The sequence below is a fragment of the Gopherus evgoodei genome, chromosome 17 (genome assembly GCF_007399415.2).
Source record: "Gopherus evgoodei ecotype Sinaloan lineage chromosome 17, rGopEvg1_v1.p, whole genome shotgun sequence".
In the NCBI taxonomy this organism is placed as follows: Eukaryota; Metazoa; Chordata; order Testudines; family Testudinidae; genus Gopherus; species Gopherus evgoodei.
The window spans coordinates 13,381,570-13,408,718 of NC_044338.1; the positions used below are offsets into that span (position 1 = coordinate 13,381,570).

Sequence of the window (27,149 nt, forward strand, 5' to 3'; positions counted from 1 at the left end):
TGATGCTGGGAAGCTTTGAAGTGCAGTTGGCTACAAATATTTAGGTGTTGACATGCTATGAGCTTTGTACGGCTGCGTTAGTAGAGTTTCTATGCACCTTGGGTTTATAAATAAGTCACAGTAGTGTTTGATTGTCATAATCAATCAGGGCAGTGAGCTCAGTATGGGTCAGGTTTATAAACTTATTCCTCATTTAAAACTGATGAGAGCAGAGAAAAGAGAATACTGCTCTACATCACTAAAAGGGAAATGAAATATCTGAGCTGAACAAGCAACAGATTTACATCTTCTCACTCCCTGTGCCTGCTGTTTAATTTGCGTTAGATTGCCTCACTGGTCAAATTGCCCTTGATGGTAGTTCCTTGAATGTGAAGAGGATTTGCTAAGGTAATTAATGTAAAATTGTAGGTTGAAGGAAGGGGAGACTGGTGTAGAAGGTGGATGGTGGACACATTGCAAATCTCTTGGCATAGAGAGAACTGCAGGAATTGGGCATGACACAAAAATTATGTGCTAATAAAGCTGGATGTGGGCTCAGACCAGAACATGGGATTCAGGCCCACCCAAACCCTGAGGAAGTTTGGCTTCATATTTGTGTGACTCAGGTCTATCTGTCTAATGGCTGAAGAGTGCCATCAAATCCAACACCCCCAAATGCCTGGGATAGTCACATTTGGATCCAAACCTTGCATCTTGGCTCCATCTCTGCTGAAACCTAAAATTTCTGAATAAAATGGCATTCGATTGCTCTGAATATCTGATAATCTCTGCCAACGAGGATTTCTATAGGCCTGGTATAGGTACTGAATGTGATTGAATGCATCATAGATTATAATTCGATGAGATACGTGCTTAGCTGAGATTGTTAAGGGAGTGAGGTAAGAGCAACTGTGGATCAAATTCTGCCTTCAGTTAAGGTCTGATCCTTGAATATGCTGAGCGGTCCTCTGAGCCAATCTTAACTCCTGCTGATCTGAGGGGGAGCAAAATTCATTCAGCATCATCCCTTTTACAGAACCTTATACCTGAGAGAAACCCCATTGATTTCAAGTCTGCAATTACAGCAGTATTACATGGGGTATACCTGAGAACAGAAAGTAGCTCTTAATGTTCATTTTCCCATGATCCGTACATTGGTATTTAAGGATTTTTCTGTTGACTGTTGAATACCATAAAAGGAGTTCTTGGTTTAAATTGTGATTTCTATCTCTGATACAGGATCTCTTCTGAGTTTGATGGTGGGAAGTGTTTATTTTGTTATGCTTAAAAGAAATGTCAAAGGGACCTTTTCTGTTATGTAAAATCCTGGTTCTGCTTAGGTCATATGCTAGTCACCAGTTTTAACTGAAAGTGCAGCAAATAAGGAAATAAAATATCTTTGCACTTTTGTGGCATCTTTCATTGGAGGCTTTCAAAACACTGTACAAACTTCAATTAATTCAGCCCCAGAACAGACTTGTTGAAGTAGTCTTATGTTTAGATGGGTAAACTGAGGCACAGAGTGGTGACTATAAATGACTTGGCCAAAGTTCTAGTAAGTCAGAAAGTGAACCCAGAACTCTAGACACTTGTTCTATTATGCAGCACTCACTGCTTCTCTTCTTCGTAAATGAAATGACACTGTCTCTAGTAGAAAATGTCATGTGGATAATTCAATATATTGGGGTCAGACCTGAAGAAGCAAATATATGTGTGGTCACGTACTAGTAGCTATTTAAAATGCAAATTGTTTTCTTGATAATCTGGCTAATATCTTTAACCCAGTTTGTAAGGTAGCGTGTGTTTCCATTACAGCATTTCCTTCTAAGCAAGGCATTGCAGTGTACATCATCTTAAATTCACTGTCACCTTGCATTGCATTCCACAACATGATCCAGTGTGATGTGATTGATTCAGTCTGACTTGATGTCACAAAGTTCTGTCTCCCACAGGGAAGCAAAAAGAGCACCGTCTCTCTGCCTATGAATATTTCAAAAATCTGCTCTCAAAAATGTGGGGTCCCTATGCCCCAACCCCCACCTCGCCCTTAATAGACTATCTATGAAATGAATGTTGGCATTGACTCTTCTATCATGGGGCTGCATCCTATAAGGTGCTGAGTGCTCTGGTCTTGCTCCAGCAACGCATTAAGCATATGCTTAGCTGTAAGTGTGTGTGGATCATTCCCAATGATATGATATGCACAAACTGAAGTGCCTTGCTGGTTTGGGGCAAGACTGCTTAGCAGCTGACAGGCTTGAGCCTGTTATGGATCCATGCTACGTTCTTCAGAGCATTGCTTGTTGCTTCCCCCTCAGAATGTTCTTTCCATCTCTGCGTGTCTTCCTGAAAATTATTGACTGCACTCCTTGAGTGGGTAGAGATCATCGTTCTGGAAAGGGAATAATCTCTGCTCGGCTTATTTGTCATCGTTTTTGTGCTCAGATAAGAATTTAGTTTATATAGATTTCAACAAATGAGGCATACGTACAAATGGAGAACAGCAAATAGTTATCTTAGTTACACTGAAAAGGGCAAATACCTGCAGCCCACAAAACACACGCGCGCATGCTTATGGAGGTGTTGCCATTAATCAGTATTTACTCAGAAGTAACCTCACACCGCAGTATCTAAGATACCCCGGTTAACACTGGCTTTTCCCTAATGACCACTGTCCAGAGCTGCTCTAGTCTGATCTTTTAGTACTGATTAATTCTTGATAATTTAAGAACAAAACCCACATAAGCTCCTGTGGGGCCAGTCTGTTCCCACTGGGTTAAATAGGTGCAGGATCGGGAAGAGAATCAGGAAGGTCCCAGTGATCAGGGTGCTAGTTTGAGACCTGGGACACCCAGGTTCAGCTAATGCCACGTCTATGCTAGAACAACACTAGAAAGCCCCCCTGATGTGACCAGTTTATACTGGCAAAAGAGTGCTTTTTGTATTAGCTCCCTGGATAAGCTATACGGGCAAAACCAGTTTCTTGCTGGCATAACTGCACCTATATTAGGGCTTGTCATAAAAATCACACTCTTTCCATGACATTGCCATATCCGCAAATGTTTCTAATGTGGACCTTGTCTCAGTATGTGGCCCTAGGCCAGTCTCTTAATCTTTCTATGCCTCCATTCCCAAACTGTCAAATGAGAACAGCACTTCCCTACCTCAGAGAGGTGGTGGGAGGATAAATGCATTAGAAGGTTGTGAGGTGCTCTGGTAGTGTGGTGGTAGGGAGCTGAAAAGTACAAAGAAGCAGATGTGCATTGCACTCACCTTTTTAAAACCTCGAAGAGCAAAGATTTGAAAGATTCCTTAACCACTACAGAAATGCTCTTTCTTTCTTTCTTTCTTAGCATTTTGTATTGATCCTTCTGTAAAGTCCTCCCAGGTGATAATTCATACTTGGACACATTGCAGACAGCGCCAGGGCTCATTTACAAAACAGACAATATACTACGGGGTCATGGGACTGCACAGGCTGAGTTCATTAGTTGCACGAGCAGTCTTCTTTTTCTGCTAATGACACTGGATCTGAGTCTACACTGTCTTCTCTGCATACAGAGTACGCAGGATTTTAGAAGATACACATTGATGAAAGCTGATATGAATTGCCTTGTGGTTATATTATGGCCTGGCTGTTCTTTGTTATGGTAACCTCCGCTGCAGGACAGACTTGGACCTGCGTAAGAGTTTGGAAAGATTTCACTCTCTACAGGCTGATTTACAAACAGGATGATGATGATGATGATAATAAATTAATTAATACCTAGCTCTTAAAGAGAGCTTTTTCCTTTGCAGATCTCAAAGCACTTTACAAGATCAGTATCATTATCCCCACTTTTTACAGATGGGGAATTTGTGGCACAGGGAGATGGTGTGATGGGACAAAAGTCAGCTAGCAAACCAGTGGCAGAGCTAGGAAGAGAAGCCAAGTCTCCTGAGCCCCAGTCCAGTGCTGCCACGCTGCCTTCCTTCTACAGCGAATGGAAGTTGCGGTCTTTCTGAAATGCTCAAGAACCTTTGGTTTTTAGAAGCGACTTGCTTGTAACCTCAGCAGGGCATGGGGACAGCCTTTTCATCTCTTTTTGTACCACACGTAGCACAATGGGACCCCGATCTTGGCTGCTCTTTGGATAGTAATATAATATTAAACCACTAATAAGAATGGAAATGAGAGCTGTTCCCCATGCAACAGATGTGATTTTGCTGGTGATCATGGTGTCTGGATGATGCACTCACTGGTTCATAACTTGTTTTCTTTCCAGGGGGCAGAGCTGTCCAGGGTGGCACATGGACTTTTGAGTGACTTTTGAGATACCAATCAGCTAAGACTCATTGATAGTTTTCCTCTCATTCCAGGGGATGGCCAGGTTGATTTTGATGAATTTATGACCATTCTTGGACCTAAGCTGGTATCTTCAGAAGGGAGAGATGGTTTTCTTGGAAATACAATAGACAGCATATTCTGGCAGGTAAGTGATCTTTCTGGTTTTTTAAAGCAACATCAATGAGCAATTATCACTATCTCAAGAAACAATGAAATGGTTTGAAGCATGAAATATTTTGTTGGGCTTGAACAATTGTGTAAAGGTTATTCGGTTCTATTCCGATCCACATAAGACCATACTGTATTGGTGGAGTGACTTTCACATTCTCTGCATTTGATGTGTGAAAAAGAGAGAGAATTTGATGGTTTGTGTCTATGTAGAACTGTGCTTTTGAATAGATTTTGTTGTTTTTGCAATGCCTTGTTGGGAACTTGGGTTTTGCAAGGAATATTGATTGGAATGCAAAGCAAACATCTGTGTTAAAGGGGAAATAGATTAGTTTGTCTAATGAGGCGAGGAAATAGAAATATAATCTATATGGTTGCCCATCAGGTGATCTCCTTTTAGACGTCATATTTCACTCTTCGCCATCAATGTGGTAATAGTGTGCATTCCAAGCCGGCAGAACTGAGCTGCAGTTAATCAAATCCTATTGGTGCTTACATGTGTTCTGTGATACAATAGGTCAAATAATTTGGGGATAATGAAACCCTCTGTTTATCACAGAACAAGTAGATTGGCAGTGCCATTTGCAAGCTGCTCCTATGCTGACCCATCAATGTGCCTCAACCCTGCCCTAACAGGGTAAGATTCCATGCTCACGTTCCATGTGAATTCAGTCCTTGGTGCTGAGACGACGCCTGTCTAAGGTGTCGACCAGTGCCGAATGCGATGGCCATTTTTGCAGTGTGGATACCTGTAAACTTGACAACGGTACTGAGCTGTGCAGGCTTCCAAAAAGGATTGGATTTTTGTATAATGACAAGGTTCTGCTGAGTTGCTATAGTAAGGATTACACCTCCCCCAACACACACAAATACGTCCACCCCCCAAATTTTGGAAGGAATATAAATGTTAGTGCTTCAGGACATAAGAAATCCTCTAACCATTGGGGGTTAGATATAACATTTCCCTGTGGACATATTATTTTGTAATTGCCTCCTGCAGGGTTTCTTGCACTTTTCCCAGGCCTGCTGTTTGAGACAGGAATATTGGACCACTGTATCCAGTATTTCTCTGCCATTATGAGATGACCAGTGATTTCACATAACAACTGAGTGCTTTTGGGTGGCCTGACAGCTTTTGGTCACTCTCAAGCCTATTCCTTGTGGGAACTGACAGCCTAACTATAAAAGGCTCTGTCTCCTGTTACTAGTTCCTGCAGACATTCAGTCTGCCATATTTGAGTGGCGTAAAAAAAATCTTTTAAAACCTGTTTCTGATACATGCTGAGATGATAGGAACAAGATTGAAAGTGTTAGCTCTGTATTCCCACTGTTCATTCATCAGAGTAAGTACTCGGTGTTGATGAACCAGCAATGAATTATGACATATCTGAGAGGGAAACAGTGTTTGAAGAAACATTAAGAAGTACTGGGACTTTGCAGAAAATCATTGTTCTTCTACAGCCTCCATCGAGCCCCACAGGTGAGTCACTTATCAAAAGAGCTTGACTAATACAAAGGGGAAAAAGCTCTAGTGCTTCTTACCAAACAATATATGCCTGTGGCTAGCCTTGCCTCATGAGCTGGAGCAGCAGAATTCTGGGTTCTGTGTCTGGCACTGCTGTGGACTTTGTATTTGCCACTGACTTTAACTCTTTTGTACTGTGGTTTACTTATACGGTGAGGAAAATAATAATGCTTCTCTTCCTCACAGGACTACTGTGAGAATTAATTAGCAGAGTTTTGTGATTCTCAGGTGAAGAGATGCTATACAAGCTGTGAGAAATAATCTGGGGGGTTATCTGTGGGCAATAAAGATTTGACTGAATTGCATGTGTGCTTCAGAGTATGTAATAAAACCCTTATAATAATAATTCCTAGCTCTTACATAGATCTGCAAGCACTTTGCAAAAGAGGGCAATATCTTTATTAGATGGAAAACTGAGGCATGGGGAGGGGCCATGGCTCACCCAGCAAAGCAATGGCAGACCCACAATTTGAATCCACGTCTCCTGAGTTCAGGTTCATTGACGTGTCCACGAGGCCGCATCTAAGACTGGCGTGCACACACTTTCATTTTGCATACAAAAATGTATCCCTCTTCTTTCTGAGCAGGTCCAATTTGTCTAAAATGTACCTCCGCAATTTGACTGCTTGTTCCCAGAAGAGTGAACTGGCAGAAAAATGTAGCAAAGGGCAACTCAGGGCTGCTGTGTGGCATGTTTCCTTTGCTTATTTTACCTACTCAAATATCAGAGACTTGATTTATCAAAATATTTAAGCAGTATTTAAGTCCCATCCCCGTACAACAAAGTATTTAAGTACATGCTTAAGTTCAGTGGGCCTTAAGTACATGCTTAAAGCAATGAACATGCTGAAGTGCCTTGCTGAACGGGGTCTAAATTCACTCTCAACATCCCACTAATGCAGACTTTAAACTTTCTCACAAAAGGGAAAGGCTTGGACACGTGTAGTGATTTTTGCATGTTGAAGGTTTTGGAAAAATCCCCTCAAGTATCTAAAGAAAGTTAAGAGTAGCTGCAGCCCTGTTATGTCCACTCCAAAACTATAAATGAGCCCAGGCAGTTGAAGGTGTTAACATAGCCACTAGAAGGTGCAACTCTGTCTTACATAGGTTGTTAGCTGAAGGCCTGGGGCACCACACCATAGAATCAGCGTGTCAAGAGGCACCTCGGAGAAGTTTTTTGTGTCAGGTGCGGAGGCAGAAGATACATTTTTGGCTTCCAGAAACTGTTTTGCCACTATCCATCCAATCTCTCATTCTCCAACTGTCACAATTTTGGCTTGCATGATATTTTTGCTGAAGGCCCAGCTTCCTATATTAATGGTGCTTTCATCCAGATTCTGTTCCCAGCACAGTTTTTAAATAATACAAAGACAGAGTTAAATAATAAACAGCAGCAGAAGGAGAGAGAAATTCAAAGGAACCGGCGAGGGATGAGAGATGCGTGTTCAAATGAAATTGGGAGTGAGTTGGTGTGATACAGGAAGGCTGTTCCAGATGGCATGAGCTGCAGAGGGGAAGGATCTTGCAAAAGTATTAGCAGGACTGCAGGAAGACGGAGAAAGATGCCAATGGTAGAAGAGTAGAGAGAGGGTGTGTAAAAGACAGACCTGCAATAATATAAAACTGGGGCATTCTTCCTGTTGCAAATATTAGGTAAAGAGTAATGGACATTCAGAAAATAATTAATCTCTGCTGAGGGCTGTACAGTGGCACAGATCGGGAGAATGAAGGGTTTTTCAAATGTATGTTTCCTGTTTTCCTTCCCATGTGAGCTTTAAATTGCCTTGTATCGGTTCCTGTCAAGCAGCTCGCTCACTCTCTTTATGCAGTAGCCAAGATCAGCTCCACTCTGGAAAGAGAGGCTTTCCATGTTCTTACATGATGGCTTAAGGGGTGGTTGGGTGGGATTGGGGGGAGGGTAACACTGTAAAGACTATTTCAGTTCAACGCAGTGTTGAACAATAGTATCAGTAAAGCTGAGGGAACGTTAATTTCTATCGCTATAGCTCTGTCTCTGCAGAATTTCTAGCTAGAGCTTGTACAAACAGAGTACAGTTTTGCGGAGAATATTGTCAATTACATATTTCAATCCCTAATTCTCCATCACAGCGCCATTTGCCCAGACGGGGTTTTTACTGATGCTTTCTGCTTACAAGTGAATATAAAATTTGTCTTAAACTTTCCCAGAACTTGTTTTTCTTACAAACAAAAGTTATCTGATACCAGAAGATGTTTACGAGCACTTTGTTTGGGTGATTATGGTGTATGGTTTGAAGGACAAAAGGATTTCTAGTGCAGTGTTTTCCATAACGGGAGGGGGCATGCCTCTAGTGAGGATCAAGGATTAGCTGGAGTGATGGAAAGAGACCGTTCCATTGATCACCAGAGTGTCAGCTTCAGCTTACGTTGGCATAATGTATGTCACTCGGGTGGGAGTAAACCACCCCTCTGAGTGACATAAGCCAGACCAACATAAGCATCAATGTGGACAGCACTATGGTGGCAGGACAGCTTGTGCCACTCAGAGTTGGTTTTATTTTGCCAACGGGAGAGCTTTCTCCTGTCGGCATATGTTCTCCCGTCAGATGTTCTGCAGCGGCATAGCAAACGTAGCGCAGCACACTGATCTCTTGCATAGCAGGGCACTATGCAGCCATGGGCCATCAGACCATCCAAGCATGTTCTGTTAACATGGGAGCTTTTGTGATGCAAGAAGGAAAGGAAGGCTGGTTCCAGACACATAGAGGAGAATGAGTTTTCTTTTCTCACCACTAGGTGGTGATGGATGTGCCGAGGACAGGATGAGGCACAAGCCTGGTAGATTCATGACTAGTGCAGGGTGAATTCATTTTAGTGAATAGTAAATTTGCCTTAAAAAAAAAATGCAGTTTGGGGGTGAACAAAACTCTTTGCGAATTGAGGTCGAGTTTAGCAAATAGTTTTGGCTGAATGAAAAACAGAGGGGAAAACATTTAAAAAATAGAAATGAACCATTTTGATATTGGCATTTTCAAAATGAAATTTTTTTAACCTGAACAAATGCCTTTTATGTTTGTTTTGTTTTGTCAAGAAAAATAAACCCAAGGGAAAATGTTGCAGATTTGGTTCCAAACTATTTTTCTGGGTTTCTCAGTACCACCATCTATTATGTGCTCGGCTCTGTTCATGACTATTTCCAGGGACTGAGGAGGCTACAACAGCTTCCAGGATTGGCCTGAGATGGCTGTGGTGATTTTTACGAGGCCAGCAGAGGGCAAGATTCTGTTTCCTACTGCCCTCTGCAGAAAATTCTGAGGGCAAGGATCCCAGTTCAGTTTCTATGTGGAGAACAATTAGCATGCAGTGAGGAAGGGGATAGAATATCTGCATATCCACGGCTTGGGTTCTGTTGCTGATGCTTTAATGAATTGATGTGAGGAGCTGCCTGTTCATAATCTATTGTCAGTTGTCATTACTAATGGAATCACTCTCCCATGGGATAGTTCTATGCTGTATTAACCATTCAATCAATCAGTGGTTTAATAGAATGAAATGAGGAAGGAAATATTTGGAAATCTCGTTGGCATCAACAAAAGCCAGTGCAAACTTGGGGGAGGGGAGGCAGAGACTCTAAAAGATATAAGGGGGTTGGGGAAAGGCGTTATTTTTTTTCTAAGTCCAGTAGATAAATTTAACAACATTTCTTCCTCTGAAGAATTGAGGAACAGTTAGTTCCTCCTCTAGTCCCTGCAGAGGAATTAATTTGGGGCCTGCACATTTTTTAGCATTGTCATAATCCCTGAGGATGTATTTTGTCTCTTTGACAATAGTATGTAATTTAGCCAGGTAATAAACCCGGCACTTCTTCACCAGCATTGGAAAAGTGTATTTCTAAATAATGGATTTCCTTCTCCCCAGCTGGGCTGGGCTGGAGAGGGCTTGGGAGTATGTAGATTCCTGCACATCCTTTATTTTGTTCTACTTTAATGCTGGTCTGGGATCTGGCTTTCATTAATAGTCTTTAGTCAGCTCCCCTTACTTTTGCAAACAGCTGCTAAACCAAGCAGTTATACCACTCCAACCCCTCAGCACAGATGCATTATACTGGTGCAGTGGTTCTCAAAGTTTTGTACTGGTGACCCCTTTCACATAGCAAGCCTCTGAGTGTGACCCCTGCCTTATATATTAAGAAGTGTTTTTAATTTATTTAACACCATTATAAATTCTGGAGGCAATGTGGAACTTGGGGTGGAGACTGACAGCTTGTGACCCCTCATGCAATAACCTTGCGATCCCCTGAGGGGTCCCGACCCCCAGTTTGAGAACCTCTGAAATGGTGTAATATTCTGTGAAACCAGAGTAAGTCCCATTTTACATCAGTGCAGCACATCTACACAGGGAGTTTGCAAACTGGTGTAGCTACATTGATACAAATTTTCCAAGTATAGACTTTAGGTGGTGTTGTTTCAGCCTTTGCAGAATGGAAGCAAACCTGTTCATTCACAGTTTTTACCAAGGACTCCAGCCAACATTTGCTGCGGTTCTAAAGAACGGCAGATGCTCGAAACTGTGTAATGCTAAGTTTGTAGGTCAAAGCTCCAGATGATGCACAATGTTTGGTGGTTGGCTCAGCTGTCGGAATCTTATCTGTCAGTTGATGTCTGAATCAGGTAGTGAGCTGTATCAGGTGGTCGGCCTATGAGGAAAATCTAGTAATGTTTGTAGGTCTAGTGCATATGTGATGGCCACCATATTGGCACATGCTCCAGGGACTGACCCAGGAACCTCCAGAGCTAGAAGCATGAGTTTCTACAGCTTAATCTAAAGCATCTCTAGCTGGGGCCGTCCCACTCATATATCTTTTGCAGATCAAGCACAGAGGCATACCTATAACATGAACTTGCCGGTGGATTACCCAAACAAGCCAATATTTTCAAAAGTGATCTGCAATTTTGGGTGCCTCCACTTTCGGGTGCTCAGCTTGAGATACATTGAAAGGGGGATGATTTTCAAAGGGCAGGTGCTCAGAACTTTCTGAAAATCAGACATTTTTATAGCATCTCCAGTGGAGCATCCAGAATCTCAAGTCACTTGAAAACCTTGGTCTGCTGTTGATTAGCAGACATTACGACAGGCTTAACTGCCTGCTTCGCATGACTCCACTGCATTTCTCAACTCCTTTTCCCATTTACACAAGATGGGTGGTACCCAGGATTCTTCACCACTCCTTTTGGTCCATGACACATGGACTCATGAGTCTTGGAGTTCCAATCCTCCTGTCTTCAGACTTCTCTGACAGAGTCTTTCCATCATATCCTAAGTCTTTCTTGCTGCCCTCTTCCTCCCATGCTTTCTTTGCGTGTCATTCTTCTCCCACTCTTGTCACATGTTTGTCTAACCTCAAATGTGCATTCTCCAGTGTACCTGCCACCAAGAATCCCAAGTTCATTTTCTCCCTGATTTCTTCTATGCACACTATAGCCATCTTCCGCTTGCCTGTCATTCATCTCAGGACGCAACAAGAGACCTCTGTTTGTGGCACAGGCATCCTGCGTAGAAGGGCTTTAGATAGCCTGCTGGAATATACATGAAGTTGTGCATTTGTTAGGTTCATTAATTATATGCCATCCATGAACCTGTTGTTTGTCCTGTGACAAGTGTCTCCATCCTTTAACCCCTCTCACCACTATATAACAAATGTAAAGGCAAAGATTTCAAGAATGACTTGGCACACTTGGGATGTCTCGGTTTTTGGGTGGCGAACTTGAGACACCTAATGGGGCCTTATTTTTAGACAGTGTTAAACAGCGTCTGTCTGAAAACCAGGTCCATTTAAGCCATCTCAAATTGGTTATCCAAAACTAGAGGCATCTGAAATCACTACATTCTGAAAATCTAGGCCAAAATGCTTCTGATCAAAAGCAAGAGACTAGACCTCTGGTGTAGCTAACAATAGGGAGCAAAGACGACTTCCCAGTCCTATTGTGTTGCATAGTTTGAACAGGCCTATTTATACCATTAGCCTTCTTAAAAGACACCAAAGCCTTTGTCTGAGGTATATTTAAAGCTAACAATTTATATAAAGAGGCATCCTGCATGCTGGGTCATGTTGCTTTATCAGCTTGGCAGGTGGTGATTTTGGTATTCAACGTCACACACTTGGAAACACGCACACTGTTTCTTAATTCATAGAGGTTATTTTTTTCTTTTCCCATCTCTCTCTCTCTCTCACAGAGAGAGAGAGAGAGAGAGAGAGAGGGGTTTGGTCTGTGTCTGTTGTTTTTTTCCTCTCCTCCTGATGCATAAAATAACAACTGTGCTCTGACTTTTGTAATGAGCCAGTTAAAAATCAATGGAACTGTGAGTGCCAAAAGTAAATGCATGTGGCTGTAGGTCTCTGTGTTGATGATGGTCTGGAATTTGAAGTGGCATGGAGCTCCGTTGCTCCCTATGAGATCTGCCCTGGATAGGTTCAGTGGTGGCAGTTCTTTAATGCATTTTGCCTGCTCTCTTGACGTTTCTTTGCTGGGTTTGTTGGGAGAAATGTATTTTTTTTAATAGATATATTCCTTATGTTAAGTTTCAAGCACAACAATAAAGGCAATGGAGGAATGCATGCAGGACTCGTGCCTTCCATCTTGAGCAAAGCACAAGCAAAGTAAGCTGTCACTGGAAAAGAAGGAAGATCCTCTCATGGATTGGTAACTGGTTAAAAGATAGGAAATAAACGGTAGGAATAAATGGTCAGTTTTCAGAATGGAGAGGTAAATAGTGGTGTCCCCCTGGTGTTTGTACTGAGACCAATCCTATTCAACATATTCATAAATGATCTGGAAAATGGAGTAAACAATGAGGTGGCAAAATTTGCAGATGATAACTATCTTGAGGAGTTTTGTAAGTCCCCAGCAGACTGTGAAGAGCTGCAAAGGGGTCTCTCAAAACTGGGTGACTGGGCAACAAAATAGCAGATGAAATTCAATGTTGATAAATGCAAAGTAATGCACATTGGAAAACATAATCCCAACTATACATATAAAATGATGGGGTCTAAATTAGCTGTTATCACTCAAGAAAGAAATTTTGGAGTGATTGTAGATAGTTCTGTGAAAACATCCACTCAATGTGCAGCGTCAGTCAAAAAAGTGACCAGAATATTGGGAATCATTAGGAAAGAGATAGATAATAAGACAAAAAATATCATATTGCCTCTGTATAAATCCATGGTACACCCACATCTTGAGTACTGTGTGCAGATGTGATTGCCCCATCTCAAAAAAGATATATTGGAATTGGAAAAGGTTCAGAAAAGGGCAATAAAAATGATTAGGGGTATGGAATGGCTGCCATGTGAGGGCATGATAGCGTAATGGGTAATAAGACTGGGACTTTTCAGCTTGGAAAAGAGATGACTAAGTGGGAAATCATAGAGGTCTATAAAATCATGACTGGTGTGGAGAAAGTAAATAAGGAAGTGTTATTTACTCCTTCTCATAACACATGAACTAGGAGTCACCAAATGAAGTTAATAGGCAGTAGGTTTAAAATACACACACGGAAGTATTTTTTCACAAAACGCATGGTATACCCATGGAACTCCTTGCCAGAAGATATTGTGAAGGCCAAGACTATAATAGGATTCAAAACAGAACTAGATAAGTTAATGGAGGATAGGTCAATCAATGGCTGTTAGCCAGGATGGGCAGGATGGTGTCCCTAGCCTCTGTTTGCCAGAAGCTGGGAATAGGCGACAGGGGATGGATCACTTGATGATTACCTGTTCTGTTTATTCCCTCTGGGACACCTGGCACTGGCCACTGTGGGAAGATAAGATATGGGCTAGATGGACATTTGGTCTGACCCAGTATGGCTGTGCTTATGTTCTTTGAGCGTGGGTTTTCCATAGTACAGTTATGGCCAGAGGCTAAGCACAGACTACACACCCAAAACTCATTTAAATCAATAGGACTTGCAGATGTCCAGCACCCTTCTGGTTCAGGCTCAAAGAGCTTTTGTTTTTGATTTAGCGTCTCCAGACAGTTTCAAATAATCGATCTATTTTAGGTACTTATATGGCCCCCATTACTAGAGTATTTAAGCGCCAATAATCTTTAATGAATTTATTCCCCTTCCACATCACCCCTGTGAGGTAGGCCAGTGCTATTATCAGAGGGGGGGAATTAAGGCATAGAGACACTAAGGTCTGGTCTCCACCTAAAATTTAGGGCAACCTGGCTATGTTGCTCAAGGGTGTCAAAAATTCAGCTCCTCCCCCGGCCCCCCGAGAGATGTAGTACAGACTTCTTCCAGTATAGAGTTCTTCAATGTAGCCACTGTCTCTTGAGCGATTACTACAGCAATAGAAAACCCACCTTCTGTTGCTGTAGCAAGTGTCTATATTACAGCGATGTAGCTGCAGTGCTTGTAGTGGGATCACAGCCTAAATGTCTTGCCCCAGGGCGCACTGGGGGTCTTTGTTAAAGCAGGGAATTGAGCTCAGATTTCCCAAGTCAGCACCCTAATCACTGGACCATCCTTCCTCTCTTCAGAGATATCTAAGAAATGGCTTATTAGGGATTTGGAATGCTGGAAAACTTTGCTAAAGAACAAACCTTCCCTAGACCACCTTCCTTTGGTTGTTGTGGTTCTTATCAGGCTCTTGTAATATGTTTGTGTCTTTCTGTTTGCTTAACAGAACAATAACAATGCAGAAAAAAACAATTTCCTGATGAGGTATGTGAACACTAGAGCCAATGGAAAAATGAAAAGCTATTTTCACGATGAATTGCTGAACGTTGAAGTGATTTTCAATTTGAAGTGTTCAAAACTGACCCATTCGTTGATTTTTCAGTCAGAAGCTCTGTGAGGTACAATATGGATGCGTTAGCACAAGTGTGAGACCCAGATCCAGCAATTGTAAACTGAGGTTTACAAAGCAGTGTGGACTCTCATGTGTATGGCAACACTGAGTCTAGAGGCCCATGTCCCGCAGACCTTGGCTCAGTGAGCAATGTAGACATACCCTAAATGAACACCCAGGTGGTAGCATTGTGGTGCCCCGGTATGAAATCAGGATTTTCAGTTGCAACCTACTGGTTAAAGCCTGATTTGAAGACGACGGAATTCAATGGAAAGACTCTCATTGACTTTTCAAGGGACTATGAATCAGGCCCTAAATGATATCATGGGGGCATACAGTGCACAGCCAATATGTCAGGAAAACAGCAATGTTAAACCATGTGCGGATGACCGACTTGAAGCAGTTAGCATCTGCAGATGGCAACAGGGTTTGAAAATGTAAGCCATGCACCTTTACCATTCTAGCAGTGATGAACGTAGATGTGTGTTCGACAGCTTTTCTATCGTAACACATAGAGCTGTGCCACCCCAGTGGCACCTGCTCACCTGTCTTTGTAAAATGCCTTTATTGTTTTGGTCTGATGGGGCCAGGCTGACCATGCTTGCTGCTGGTTGCTGCAAATGAGTGCTTCGTAGTGCCTTGCTCTCCCTTAGGCCTCCACCGCAGCATGCAAGTCGAGTAACTGCTGTGGGTACTGGGGATTCCCTGCTGGGAGGAAGGGGAGGAATCCTGACCCTCTTGCGCCACAGCTCATGGATAACTCTGTGGCCCTAGCATTCCCAATCATGAGACCACTATTTGATCTCAGTTGCATCCCTTCCTTCCTCCTGGGCATCTGACCCTCTCCTTGGGCTAGGATGGTCTAAGGAGACACATGGAGTTCGGCACCCAGCTTCCACTGGAAGTCAATAGGATTTGGGTGTTTACCTCCCTTTGAAAACTCAAGTCTTCTTCCTTAAAGAGTCCCATCAAACTTCGTTATGCCACCCCTTTCATGTCATGACTTTCTCTTACGCTAGCTCTCCAGCTCTGTCCTAAGTGGCCTTGACAAATCACATCCTCTGATCTTGTTCAATGCCTTTCTCAGCCTCTTCACCAGTCCCTTACCAGTCTCTTCCAGGATAAGCCATAGTACAGCCCAGTTCTTCCATCACACACCTCTCTAGTGGTGAACACCATCTTTTGTTTCAATGACAGTCCACGCATCGGTGGCCCTGAATTTTAGCCCATCATTTCTGGTCCAGCTGACACTTCAAAAAGAAAAACTAAACAAAACAGAAGCCCTGTTTTTCAAGTGTTTTTGAGATGAATCCTACAAATAGGCCCTGTAGAGGTTTGAAGTTGATTGTCTGGCAAGAGTAGAATAGATTACTGTCTAGTATGTTGGGGCAAAAACTATGCCCACTGTGCTGTGACCTTTGCCTCACCCACTGCAAACTCTGCACTGGCAAAGAACGGGCTTAGTCCTCTCTCCTTAAAAAAAAAAAAAAGTGTTGTTGCTTTGTTAAATAAAAATTTCTAAGAGAGACATGATTTATCATTTCTGAGTGGGTGGAAAGATGCTGAACATGAAGAGAAAGCTGATGAAATGCCAGAGGTCTCTCTTTTTTAACGAATCCACTGTTATCCAGACAAAGTACCTCTCTGCCTGTCTCTCCCCCACCCCCTTCATTTTACTGTATGTGAAGTTCTAAATATATTTCTGTGCCAGCAAGGGAAGAAATACGTTATGCCTTGAAATGCACAGGATTCTCTTGAATTGATTGTCTTAATGCATTTTCTAGTGGCTGGGAAAGATTTACTCCTGTATATAATTGAATTTTACACGGTATTATAAAGTGGTCATTTTTTAAAAAGAAGTATATATAAGTCACAAGTAGGACTGAAGAACTATGTTGGAACAGATTCTAGCACCACTTACCATGGCATAAATCCAGAATAACACCATAGAAGTCAATGAAATACTAGAAACATACAAGGATATATCTGTGAATTCGATATTCTCCTTAGTCTCTGAGGATAGGACAAGAAGCAATGGCCTTAACTTGCAGCCAGAACGGTTTAGATGGAACATTAGGAAAAACTTCCTAATAGTAAGGGTGGTTAAGCGCTGGAATAAATTGCCCAGGGAGACTGTGGAATCTCTGTCACTGGAGATTTTTAATGGCAGGTTAGACAACAACTGTCAGGGATGGTCTAGATAATCCTTAGTCTTGCCATGAGTGCAGGGGACTGGACTAGATGACCTCTCAAGGTCCCTTCCAGTCCTATGATTCTATGATATTAAATGATCACAACCTTTCCTGATCTCCCTCGTTATATATTGATATTTATGGTACATTCTATGCGTAATTTCCACTGTAGTGAAATGAGCAAGATATCTGTCCAATGTTTCCATAGTCATTGCTGTGTGTGTTGTTTTAGATACCTTTCCCTTGGGGACTGGAAAGCTCAGGGAATTGTAAATAAGATACAGAGGGTGTCAAGCTTTCTCCAGAGTTATCAGTCCTGCAACTTTCACCAGCCCTAAAATTCACTCAATTTATTTTCCTTTTCATCGGTCTCTCTCTCTCCAAAGTTTAAGTGGATACATTTTAGAAGTGCCGCACTCGGGGTGGAAAAGAAATGACACAATACTTCTTAGATAGTGCCAATTTTCAATGAAAGCATGTGTTGTATACCTACAGGAATTGTGGGACTCAGTGAAGACAGAACGCAGACATCTTAGCTCACAAAACACGCATCTCTACCACAGGGAGGGATAGCTCAGTGGTTTTAGCATTGGCCTGCTAAACCCAGGGTTGTGAGGTCAATCCTTGAGGGGACCATTTGGGGAACTGGGGTAAAATTCTGTCTGGGGATTGGTCCTGCTTTAAGCGGGTGGTTGGACTAGATGATCTCCTGCAGTCCCTTCCAACCCTGATATTCTGTGAGACTTGAGTTAAAAGGACAAAAGCTTTGGTATTATTGTTTACATATTCTTTGTGAGCTCCTATAGGGGGTGACAAAATATCACCTGCTTAGTCAGTGTGTTACAATGTATCCCTTCCCCCACATTAGAAATCCTTCTTTCTACCTACTGGTTCAAGCCAAACTTTCTCATCTTTTGTCATAATGTCCCCTCTTTATTACTGCCTCCAATATGAAAGCTACGAACTTCTGGCTCTGACATGCTCTTGCAGTTACTCAAATAGCTTTCTGCAAACTATGTATTTTATTCTGACATTCAAAAATGCGTGAATCCCAAGGGCAGGTTTAAGTCTAAGGGTAGAACATATAATGATCCTAGAATCAAATGACGATGTAATCCTCCAGCGAAAATACATTCACTTAGGAAGTACATGTAGTGAAATTCTACAGAAAAGGAATTTATTTTCCTTCATTTTTTTTTAACTCTGTAAAACACAAAGTATATAGTCAAAAGAAATGGGGAAGGTGGAATTTTTTCCTCTAAGTCTTCAATTCGTGCAGAATTGTTTTAAAACAAAGATGTTTCATACTAGAAAATTAGTGATTTAAAAATAAAATAAAATGTGTGACCTAGTGGTTAGAACACTGGACTTGAGACCTGGGTTCTATATGCAGCTCTGCCACTGCTCTGTTGTATGACTTTAGGCAAGTTTCTTAGTCTCTTTATACTTCAATTTCCCCATCTGTGAAATGGAGATAATGATACTGAGGTTTGTAAAACACTCTGCAATTCACTGATGAAAAGTGCTATGTACGAGTGAGGTATTTTACCATCATCTGTTTCTTTATATTCCTGAACATTCTGGGCTTGTTATAAATCCCTAGTGCTTTACTTTTGCTGGCAAACTGAAATATCCAGGATGACATTCACCCCACGTGCCACTTCAACCTAGAAACAGGTGAACAGTTGATTTTTTTTGGTTTGATGGCTAAACTGGAAACATTAAATTGTTTGTTTGATCTGAAATGAATTTATTTTTTTTTAGGAAAAACTAAAACTTCTTTTAAAAAGTTGTTTTGGATCAAATGAAATATTTTGTTCAGGATTTAGGGTCGAATCCTGCAGATATTCCAGAGCACAGTGCTTCCTGTCCATGACTAGTCTGCTGAAGGAAGCACTTTGCCTGGTAATAACTGTTTACAGGATTAAGCCCCAAGGTTGGAAATGGGGATATAGGGCTTTGTGTGCAGGAGGGAGCTTGCAGGGTCCTGGCTGGTATGAGCAGGGTCAGATTGAGAAGGGACGCAAAGACAGAATGAATCCCCTGCCAATGTTCCCATTAACCACCAGTATTGCTTAGTAAGCTCTTAGAACACTCTTCAGCTAGGTTTTCATCACAGAGTTAAAACCAACAGGGTAGATTGCATAGCAAGAAGATTTTCAGCTGATGGTTAGTGACTCCAAAGTAAATAGGTTTGAAAAACCAGATGAATTTTTTCTACATCTATATAAAGGCTGAATCTGAGCAGCCTAAATCAAATCGTTGTAGGGTGTTATAGGTCTTTTGTATAGAAGGGCAGAAGCCATAAAATCTTTCTCTGGGGTTGGGTCTGGATTTAGCCTTCCTACAGTGCACCCTCCCACTTACCTTCTCCACACTGCCCCCTGAAAGTTGGTGGATGTTTGGCACTTGTTTGGACCCATCGCTAATCTTCCATGCTGCTGTATAGGGAATAGAATGCAGCTGAACTACACAATTCTAGTGTGTTTCGAAACTAATGATTCGTTGAAATGTCAGGGTTTCTGAACCCAAGCTTGGCAAATATGAAGGGGTTTTCTCCTTCCAGCCATACTATGTCTAGCAAAGATTTCGTTTTTAAATTGCTTCTCCAGTGTTACATTCCAATAGGAATCTACCAACTGAATTGTTAGCACCTGTAGAGATTGTGTGTCAATGTAAGAAAGCAGGATACCTATGTCAGTCAACACAGCACATCACTGTGTGTGTGAAATTTCAATCCAGGCATTGATCTGAGTCGGGATTATACATGAAATAAAAACACAGGCTCTAGCATCTGGTGGGGAAGAAAATTCTTTTTACAATGTTGTACATTTAACAAGCAAATTATTATAGCGTTCCAGAGATGTGGTCAGAGGGGACAAGAACAATCTATTCTATAGATGGAGCTACAGTTCCTCAGATGGTGTAAATCAACACAGCTTCATTGGTTCAATGGAGCTATGCAGCTTTACACCAGTTAAAAATCTGGTTTATAGATGGGGACTTTTTTGAGGCTGTGTCGAATGCCAGCTGTGATGAGATGTCTGGAAAGTCAGGCAGACTGTCTTGAAGGGAGCACTAGTCTCTCGTCTGCAGACTTGAATGCACAATTAATTACACTGCTCTGAGGATTTTATATTTTGTATTTATTTTTATAATGTATATACTGTGCATGTTAAAATCTCTCTCTCTAGGCGACAGACTTATTTCTGGGTTGGGGTTGGTGGAGAGTAGGGGCCACTCCTTATATATCTTGTATTTCTTCCTTATCTGTCATTGGCTCAAAGTGCATGGTTTGAACTTTCGTTACCCTCATCTTCTCTCCATTTCTTCTGCTTGGTTGGAACACTGGCTTGCCGAGTCCTGTCTTAATTTAGGCCCCAGTTCTGCAACAACTTATATGCATATTTAACTTTGCGCACTGCAAGTTGTCTCATTTAAGCTAGTGGGTCTACTCACAGTGCATAAAGTTAAGCACGTCCCTGCAGCTTTGCAGGATCAGTGCCCTAAATGTGAGCTCTCCAGGGATGGACTTGTCTTTTTTTATACATTTGTCCACACTCCATCACATTGAGGGTCCATTTTTAGAGCGTCATGGAAAGAGTAAATAATAATAATTAGAGATGATCAAAACTTTTTGTATGAAAGAGGTTGTGGGTTTTTTGCTGAAAATTCCCCCCTCCCCCTGAAACTTTTCATGATAGAATTAGTGGAGGAAATTTTGAGAATAATCAAATGTCTATTTTTACCAATATTTTCACAGAAATGTTGATAAAAAGGTTTCCTGAAATCCTTATTTAAGTGTTTTGTTTTACCCCAAACCACAGTTTCTTACTGCAAACTGGGTGTTTGCCAAATGAAAAGAAAAATGTAGGTAAAAAATCATGGAGAATTTCATGAAAAACAGAAAATGGGTCCATTTCAAATGGCAAAATGGAAACTACATCAAAAATGTTAGTGAAATCATTTCCCCGTTTTCCGTCTAGCTTGAAGAAGTGTGTGCAGAGTACTTGATCAAGCTTTTCTGGCTGTTTGCAGTAGAGTCTTACGTAATGCACCTTGTTCAGTAAGGCATCTCAGTCACTATTGACAATTTCTGAGACAAATATACCTATTGTAATGATCATTCTTTCTATGAGTGCTGTTTGTCCAATGGAGTTAGGAAATGCTCTCTTCACAAAATTCCCCTAGATCCCTTTGTGTACCAGAAAACAGCTCTTTGTTTTTCTTATAGCTTCAAGTTACTCTTCTGTTTACCCTCTGAAAAAGGGTGTTCAGGAAAGGTCATGAGAGACTAGAATCCTGTTGTACTCATCTCGCTTCCCGAAACAGTCTGTTCTGATTGCAGTTCAAACAGCTGACTGTTGATTGCTGTACAGGAATCAAATTAGATGAGTTAAAAACCCATATCAATCACCCTCAGGCACACTTGCATATGAGACATAGAATCAAAAGCTTTATGGTAATCAAGCTAAAGTGGCTAATTAAAGTCCATTAAAATTGTCAAGTTGAAAATCCCCTCTCTCTACTTCTGCATCTTCTCAATCCTGTCTGTTTGACAAACCACAGCTGACTTCATTTATTTTCTGTGGCAAAATGCACCAGAGCTGGACACACTACTAAAGGCATCATAAAAGTCTGGGTATACAGTTGTACTCACACCTAGATTATGGGGATACATCCAGTCCTAGAGGTGGGAGGAAAGTGAAAGTAGGAATGTTTGGATCTAAAGTTTACAAACCTTGGAACTGGTTGCGATGTACACACTGCAATAGGTCTCAAAGGGTTTCATGTTTTCCAATATATACCACAGAATTTAAAAATTAAGATAAAGATCTAACTGTACTGAAACTCCATAGTGTCAGAAATGCCCTGTGACTAATATGCTGTGTTATTTCTAAAGCACTGGTCATCTTACTATATATGTGCTCGTTCTAAATTTAAGCCAAGAATATCCTCCTCTGAGATAGGCTTTTCCCAATTTAATCTCAATATCAAAGTAATTCAGAATGGCATGCAAGGCACCTCCATAAAAGGTGGAAATGACACACACGTCATTGGTACTTTGACATAATGAGAAAATGTCTCAGATTGCACTGTCAAATAATTGCATGCACAATTATTAGGAGGGGCTGTGGTTCATATAACCTTCAAAGCTTACCTGCCTGAGCTGCACGTGCAATCCGATAGTTAGATGTCTAAATCATATGACTCACATGCATAAGTAATTGAAGATCCAGTTATCAGTGCTTGCAAAATCAAAAGCCGGTTTGAGGCCTTTTTCCAAAATCAGGGTCAAAACTCTTAGGCACTATATTTTGACATGGGCTTAATGCCTGATATTTCAGAGGTGTGAGAGCACCTCTAGCTCTCATAAGCTTAAGCGGGAGATGCAGGCTATATGAACTTAAGAAAAATAGGCCTTAGTGTTCTCTATACTATAGTAGGTAATGTCACTGGGAGTGGATGTTTTCCTAGCTTTCAGATTTTTAAAATTTTGACCCCTGCTTTCAGGGTGATTGTTAAAAAGCTGTACTTTTCAAAATAAAAAGTTAGTTCAACCCAGAACATTTTTGTTTTGAAAATATTGAACCAAGATGTTTTGACAATTTTGAAGGTTTTGGATCCCCCCCCCCCCCCCCCCCCCCCCCCCCCCCCCCCCCCCCCCCCCCCCCCCCCCCCCCCCCCCCCCCCCCCCCCCCCCCCCCCCCCCCCCCCCCCCCCCCCCCCCCCCCCCCCCCCCCCCCCCCCCCACCCCCCCGAATGGGAAATTTGTCAAAACCAGCCCTTTCCCACAAACAGTTTCAGGTTTGACGAATCAGGATTTTCTATCGGAGGAAAAACTGTTCTATTGAAAATTCCTCAGAAGTGACATGATTTGTGGATGCTTTTTGTTGGGTGCACAACTTGAGACAGCATAAAGAAGGCTGAGTTTCAGAAAGTGCTGAGGCACCAGCATTCTGAAAACCAGGCTTCCTTAAAGCTGTCTCAAGCTGGGCCACCAAAACCTACTTTTGAAAACATTGGCCTATAGTATTTAGCTAAGAACATCACTGGTTGTGCTCACCACTGCTTGACTCTGCAATGGAAAAGCCTGGCTAGCTCCACTATGGTTTCGCTAACATTCGCTTCTGATTGCTGATGCAATTTTCAGGAAAAATCTCATGCCTGAAAAAATAGATGGATACAGCACTTCAGCTGAAGACAAGGAACGTGTAACTTAACTCCCCCCCATTTTTGTGATCAACTTAAAGAGAACGTTGTATGAAATACAGTGATGGTCATGTGTCCAAGGCATCAGAAAAAGATGCAGTGTGTGAACGAAAGGTTTAGTGAATACGTTTTTCAGATGCTGCGATCTACTATGGAGTGTCCTTATAACTTTGTTGTTTGTCTTTTGCTTCATGCATAATTATTTTTTTATAACATTTCCTTTCTCTAAATAGTGTGAAGTACATTTCTGGAGGATAAGTCTGACACTGAGGTTCCTTATTCCTGCTCCCTAGAATAAAAATCAACCCCAAAAGCTCTTTACTACTGATGAGGTGGAAGTTCAGTTGAAGCCTACAGAAACTGCTGGTTACTCTGTTGCTAGGAATACAGTTTTTTGCCTTGTTAAAAACAAGGTGATCAATTCTCAAGTCCCCCCCAGCAGTTCAATTAGCATTTGCTGGCTCTTGCCAGATACCAATATTCTACAGTAGTGAGAGAGGGAAACACAAATCAGCTGTCACAGCCAAAGAAAAAAAAAACGCGTCAAGGAAGTAATTTTAATGTACGTGTTGGATCAATAGGCCTGTGACCAACAGGCAGACAAGGAGATTTTGCATTTTAGGTCTTATCTGTTATCTAATATCATAAGAGACAGTACTGAAACAGTATTGTGCAATCATCTTAGAAATCAAATCTGATGTATATTCAGTGTGTTGCCTACAAAACACACTGGCATGAGAAGAGGCACACAATTGCTTAGGTGAAAGTGAATCATAGCCACAAACTTTGCAGTAAACCCAGGTTTGAGGCTAAAATTGATTGTGCCTCATTTTGACAATTGATAAGGAGTTTGTAAAGATTCAAACTTCTTACATTTTAGGATCCACAATGTGAGACCTTGGAAACATAATCACTGAGAACCCCACAGAAAGGTCCAGCTGCTTTTCTTGATCTCTAAACCACCTGAGTTGTACAATCAATGACCCAAGCCAGGTCTAATTCTTCACTTGAATGGAAGAGGAAAACATCCATCCTGAGTTCGCAGGGCATGAGAAACTCAATTGATCAGATGTACATTCCTAAATGAAGTTGTCTAAACTGCTTAATCTTTGGATTTGTATGTGCCATGCAACAATGTCGCCATGCATTAGGACACCTCCGGGCAAGTTCTTCCCTCAGTTACATCCCGTGAATCTCTTTACAGCCCACTGAAGTTACTGGCAGTCACACAGGTGTATCTGAGGACAGAATTAGGCTTTTTTTGAATACTGTCATGTTGAGTTCATGATCTGTGCTTGTTTCAAACTCTGTGTGGTCTTGTGGGGCATTGATTTTTGCACACACACCAGATTGCTGAGAACTGTTTTCCAGATCAGTTTTAGTAATGGTCGTGGGAGCCAGCACTAGAAGCAGTCGGCGCGCTCATGAGGACTGTTTTCAGTAAAGTTGCCGAAAGCGTGGCTGAAGCTTAGTGGGACAGGGATGCTCAATCTTGTAGTCCTTAGGCAAAGCACCCATTGATATCAGTTAACGTGAAGTCACTGGGAGTCTTGACTGAGCTAGGATTCTAAGACTGAACTCAATCAGTTCTATTAAGTGGTACATTCATTATAGAAAGATACAGCTTAGTGAGGCTTGTGAACTCTTGCAATGCTAAAAATACAACATCATACGACAGATCGGTTCGCTAATCTGCTCAATAGGAGTACACTACTGGTCTTGCCATTTATCAATCCAGCCAGTTCCTTGGTGTGCCTGGGATTGTTTTTGTTTTGGATCTTGTGGCCTCAGCAGTTGGTTTGGCAATTGATTGATGGAGCTGGAGCTCATAGGAAGCAACACAACTATTTAAGAAAATACCAGTACGAGAGAGAAGCAGAGCCACAATCCTAGGGAATTTGGAATGCCAACTATGACTACATTCCAAGAGGAGGCCAACAATTCAGACCTACTGTTAATGGATCCATTGACTGAATGAGTCCAAGGCAAATGGGCAATTCCAAAAAAAAATTCTTCATAAAGAATCTGAAAGGCAGCAGTGGTATGATCAGTTATGTTGTGTGTCAGTGTAGCCTTTTATATTTTTTACAAAATTCTACACTTGAAAGACAGAGTGATTTTGTAAGAATGACTGAAATAGGGTGTCAGATTCTAGGAGCTTGCTCAGAGAGGTAGAGCTGCTTTCCTGACTCATCTTGGCACCCACACTAGTTAGGTCCTCTTAGTTCCAACACAGGAGTTCTGTTTATTGAGATTTGAATGTTTCCCTTGGCCAGAGGGGTTCTGCAGTGACAAACCTTAGGAAAAGACTCCTGTAATAGGAAATGTAGGCTGAGATTTGTTGAGTTTTAATTTCACACCAAATAGCAACCCAGGAAGCAAGTAAATTTAAACACCTCTAATATGCAAGTAGGTTTACTGTGTTAACAGTTGAGCAAGAATGCTACCTGCATATAGTGACTTTACATAGTTCCGTCTCTGTCCTCTCACAGTAACATTTCTGTATCATGTACAGATCAGAAGTTGACTTTGCAAGGCTGGTGATTAGAAATCTCCACCTCGGGCCATAAAATAGAGGAGCCTTTTATTAGCCATAAATAAGATGCTTGCAATCAAAATGCTGCACCACTGTAATCTCTCTAGTATAACCCTAACCTAAGACTCTTCTGTAATTTTTGCCCACTGCCAAACTGAATGCATACGTTTTTGCAGTGAGTCCGCTGTGTAATAACCATTCTCACTTACATACATTGGAGAGACACTGTCTGCTTATTTAGGAGAGACCAGATGATCTTCCCTCTTTCCATACTCCTTCCTGTAGGACTTGTCTTGGGAAGGTGACATGGATCCTGTGCCTTCCGTTGATTAGGGTCATAGCTTGGTGAGTGGCTCTGAGAGCCCTTTTCCTCTCTAGCTGTTGCTTGACCTCAGCACTCCCCTTTGCTTTGTCCTGCTGCTGCACTGCTCTCTACACTCAGCTGTTCTCTGGGGTTTCTGAAATCCTGGCGCTATTTAAAACCTGGGCTGTGGTAACATTTCAGCTGCTGTATTGCCCTCTTAGCTGCAAGTCATGGAGAAACTCCACATGCCGCTAAATGTAAGAGAGATTCTGAATCAAGAGGTGTAGTTAAGGGATCCTGCTGCTATCTCGGGGAGCATGTGGGGCCTCGCAGGTTCCTACACTAAATCATGCAATTGGAGAGGGTAAGGAGGCAGGAGAGAGTGGCATATCCTCCTTATTGAAGTATGTCAATTGTGGGAGAGTGTCTATGGGCTTAAACGTTAGCATGCTTATATGAGCATATTTTGGAACCTCCAGACATCTGTCTATCCAGCATGTGGCGGGGACGGGGATGGGGACAGAGGGGCATATTTTATGACTCAGAGCTGCTGCCACAGCAGTTAACTTTGACTTCTAATCAACTTGGGGAGCACAGCCTCTCAGAGCAGGGCTATACATTCCACTTCAGCACGCAGGTTTAATTGTGCCCCTGAGCAACACACCAAAAGAATGAGAACTGTTTCCTTAACTAAATCACCACTCCCCAGTGGAAAGAGAGATGAAAAGAGAGGAGAGCCTTTTGGGGTTATAAAGGCAAAGGGGGAATAACGCATTTACAGCATTTCAATGTCAGTTATTCAAATGCTTCCATTAAAAACACTTTGGGTTGTTTTTAAACAAAACAAACATCTTCAAGTTGAAAGTAGCCACCGCTAGATTTTCCTGTTAGGGCCAATCTACACAAAGTTAAATCATTATAAAAATGGTATCAATTTAAAACCGGATATAGTTACATTTAATGAAACTCCCTGGTGAGAATGCGGTTATAGTATTATCAGTGTGTTTGTATCCACTTAATTACCAAAATAAAAGGGCTGATTTTTATATAAAGCTAGTTTATGCTGATA

General features: G+C 41.8%; 1 protein-coding gene across 2 annotated transcripts in view; it reads left to right on the forward strand.

The window, feature by feature from the left end:
* Window positions 1-27,149, forward strand: part of CALN1 (calneuron 1) — a 233,342-nt gene that overhangs the window by 143,356 nt on the left and 62,837 nt on the right. For both annotated transcript variants that reach the window (XM_030536900.1, XM_030536901.1), the window contains exon 4: window positions 4,339-4,451. In XM_030536900.1, the coding sequence (XP_030392760.1) occupies window positions 4,339-4,451 (113 nt within the window). The remainder of the gene's footprint in view (window positions 1-4,338; window positions 4,452-27,149) is intronic.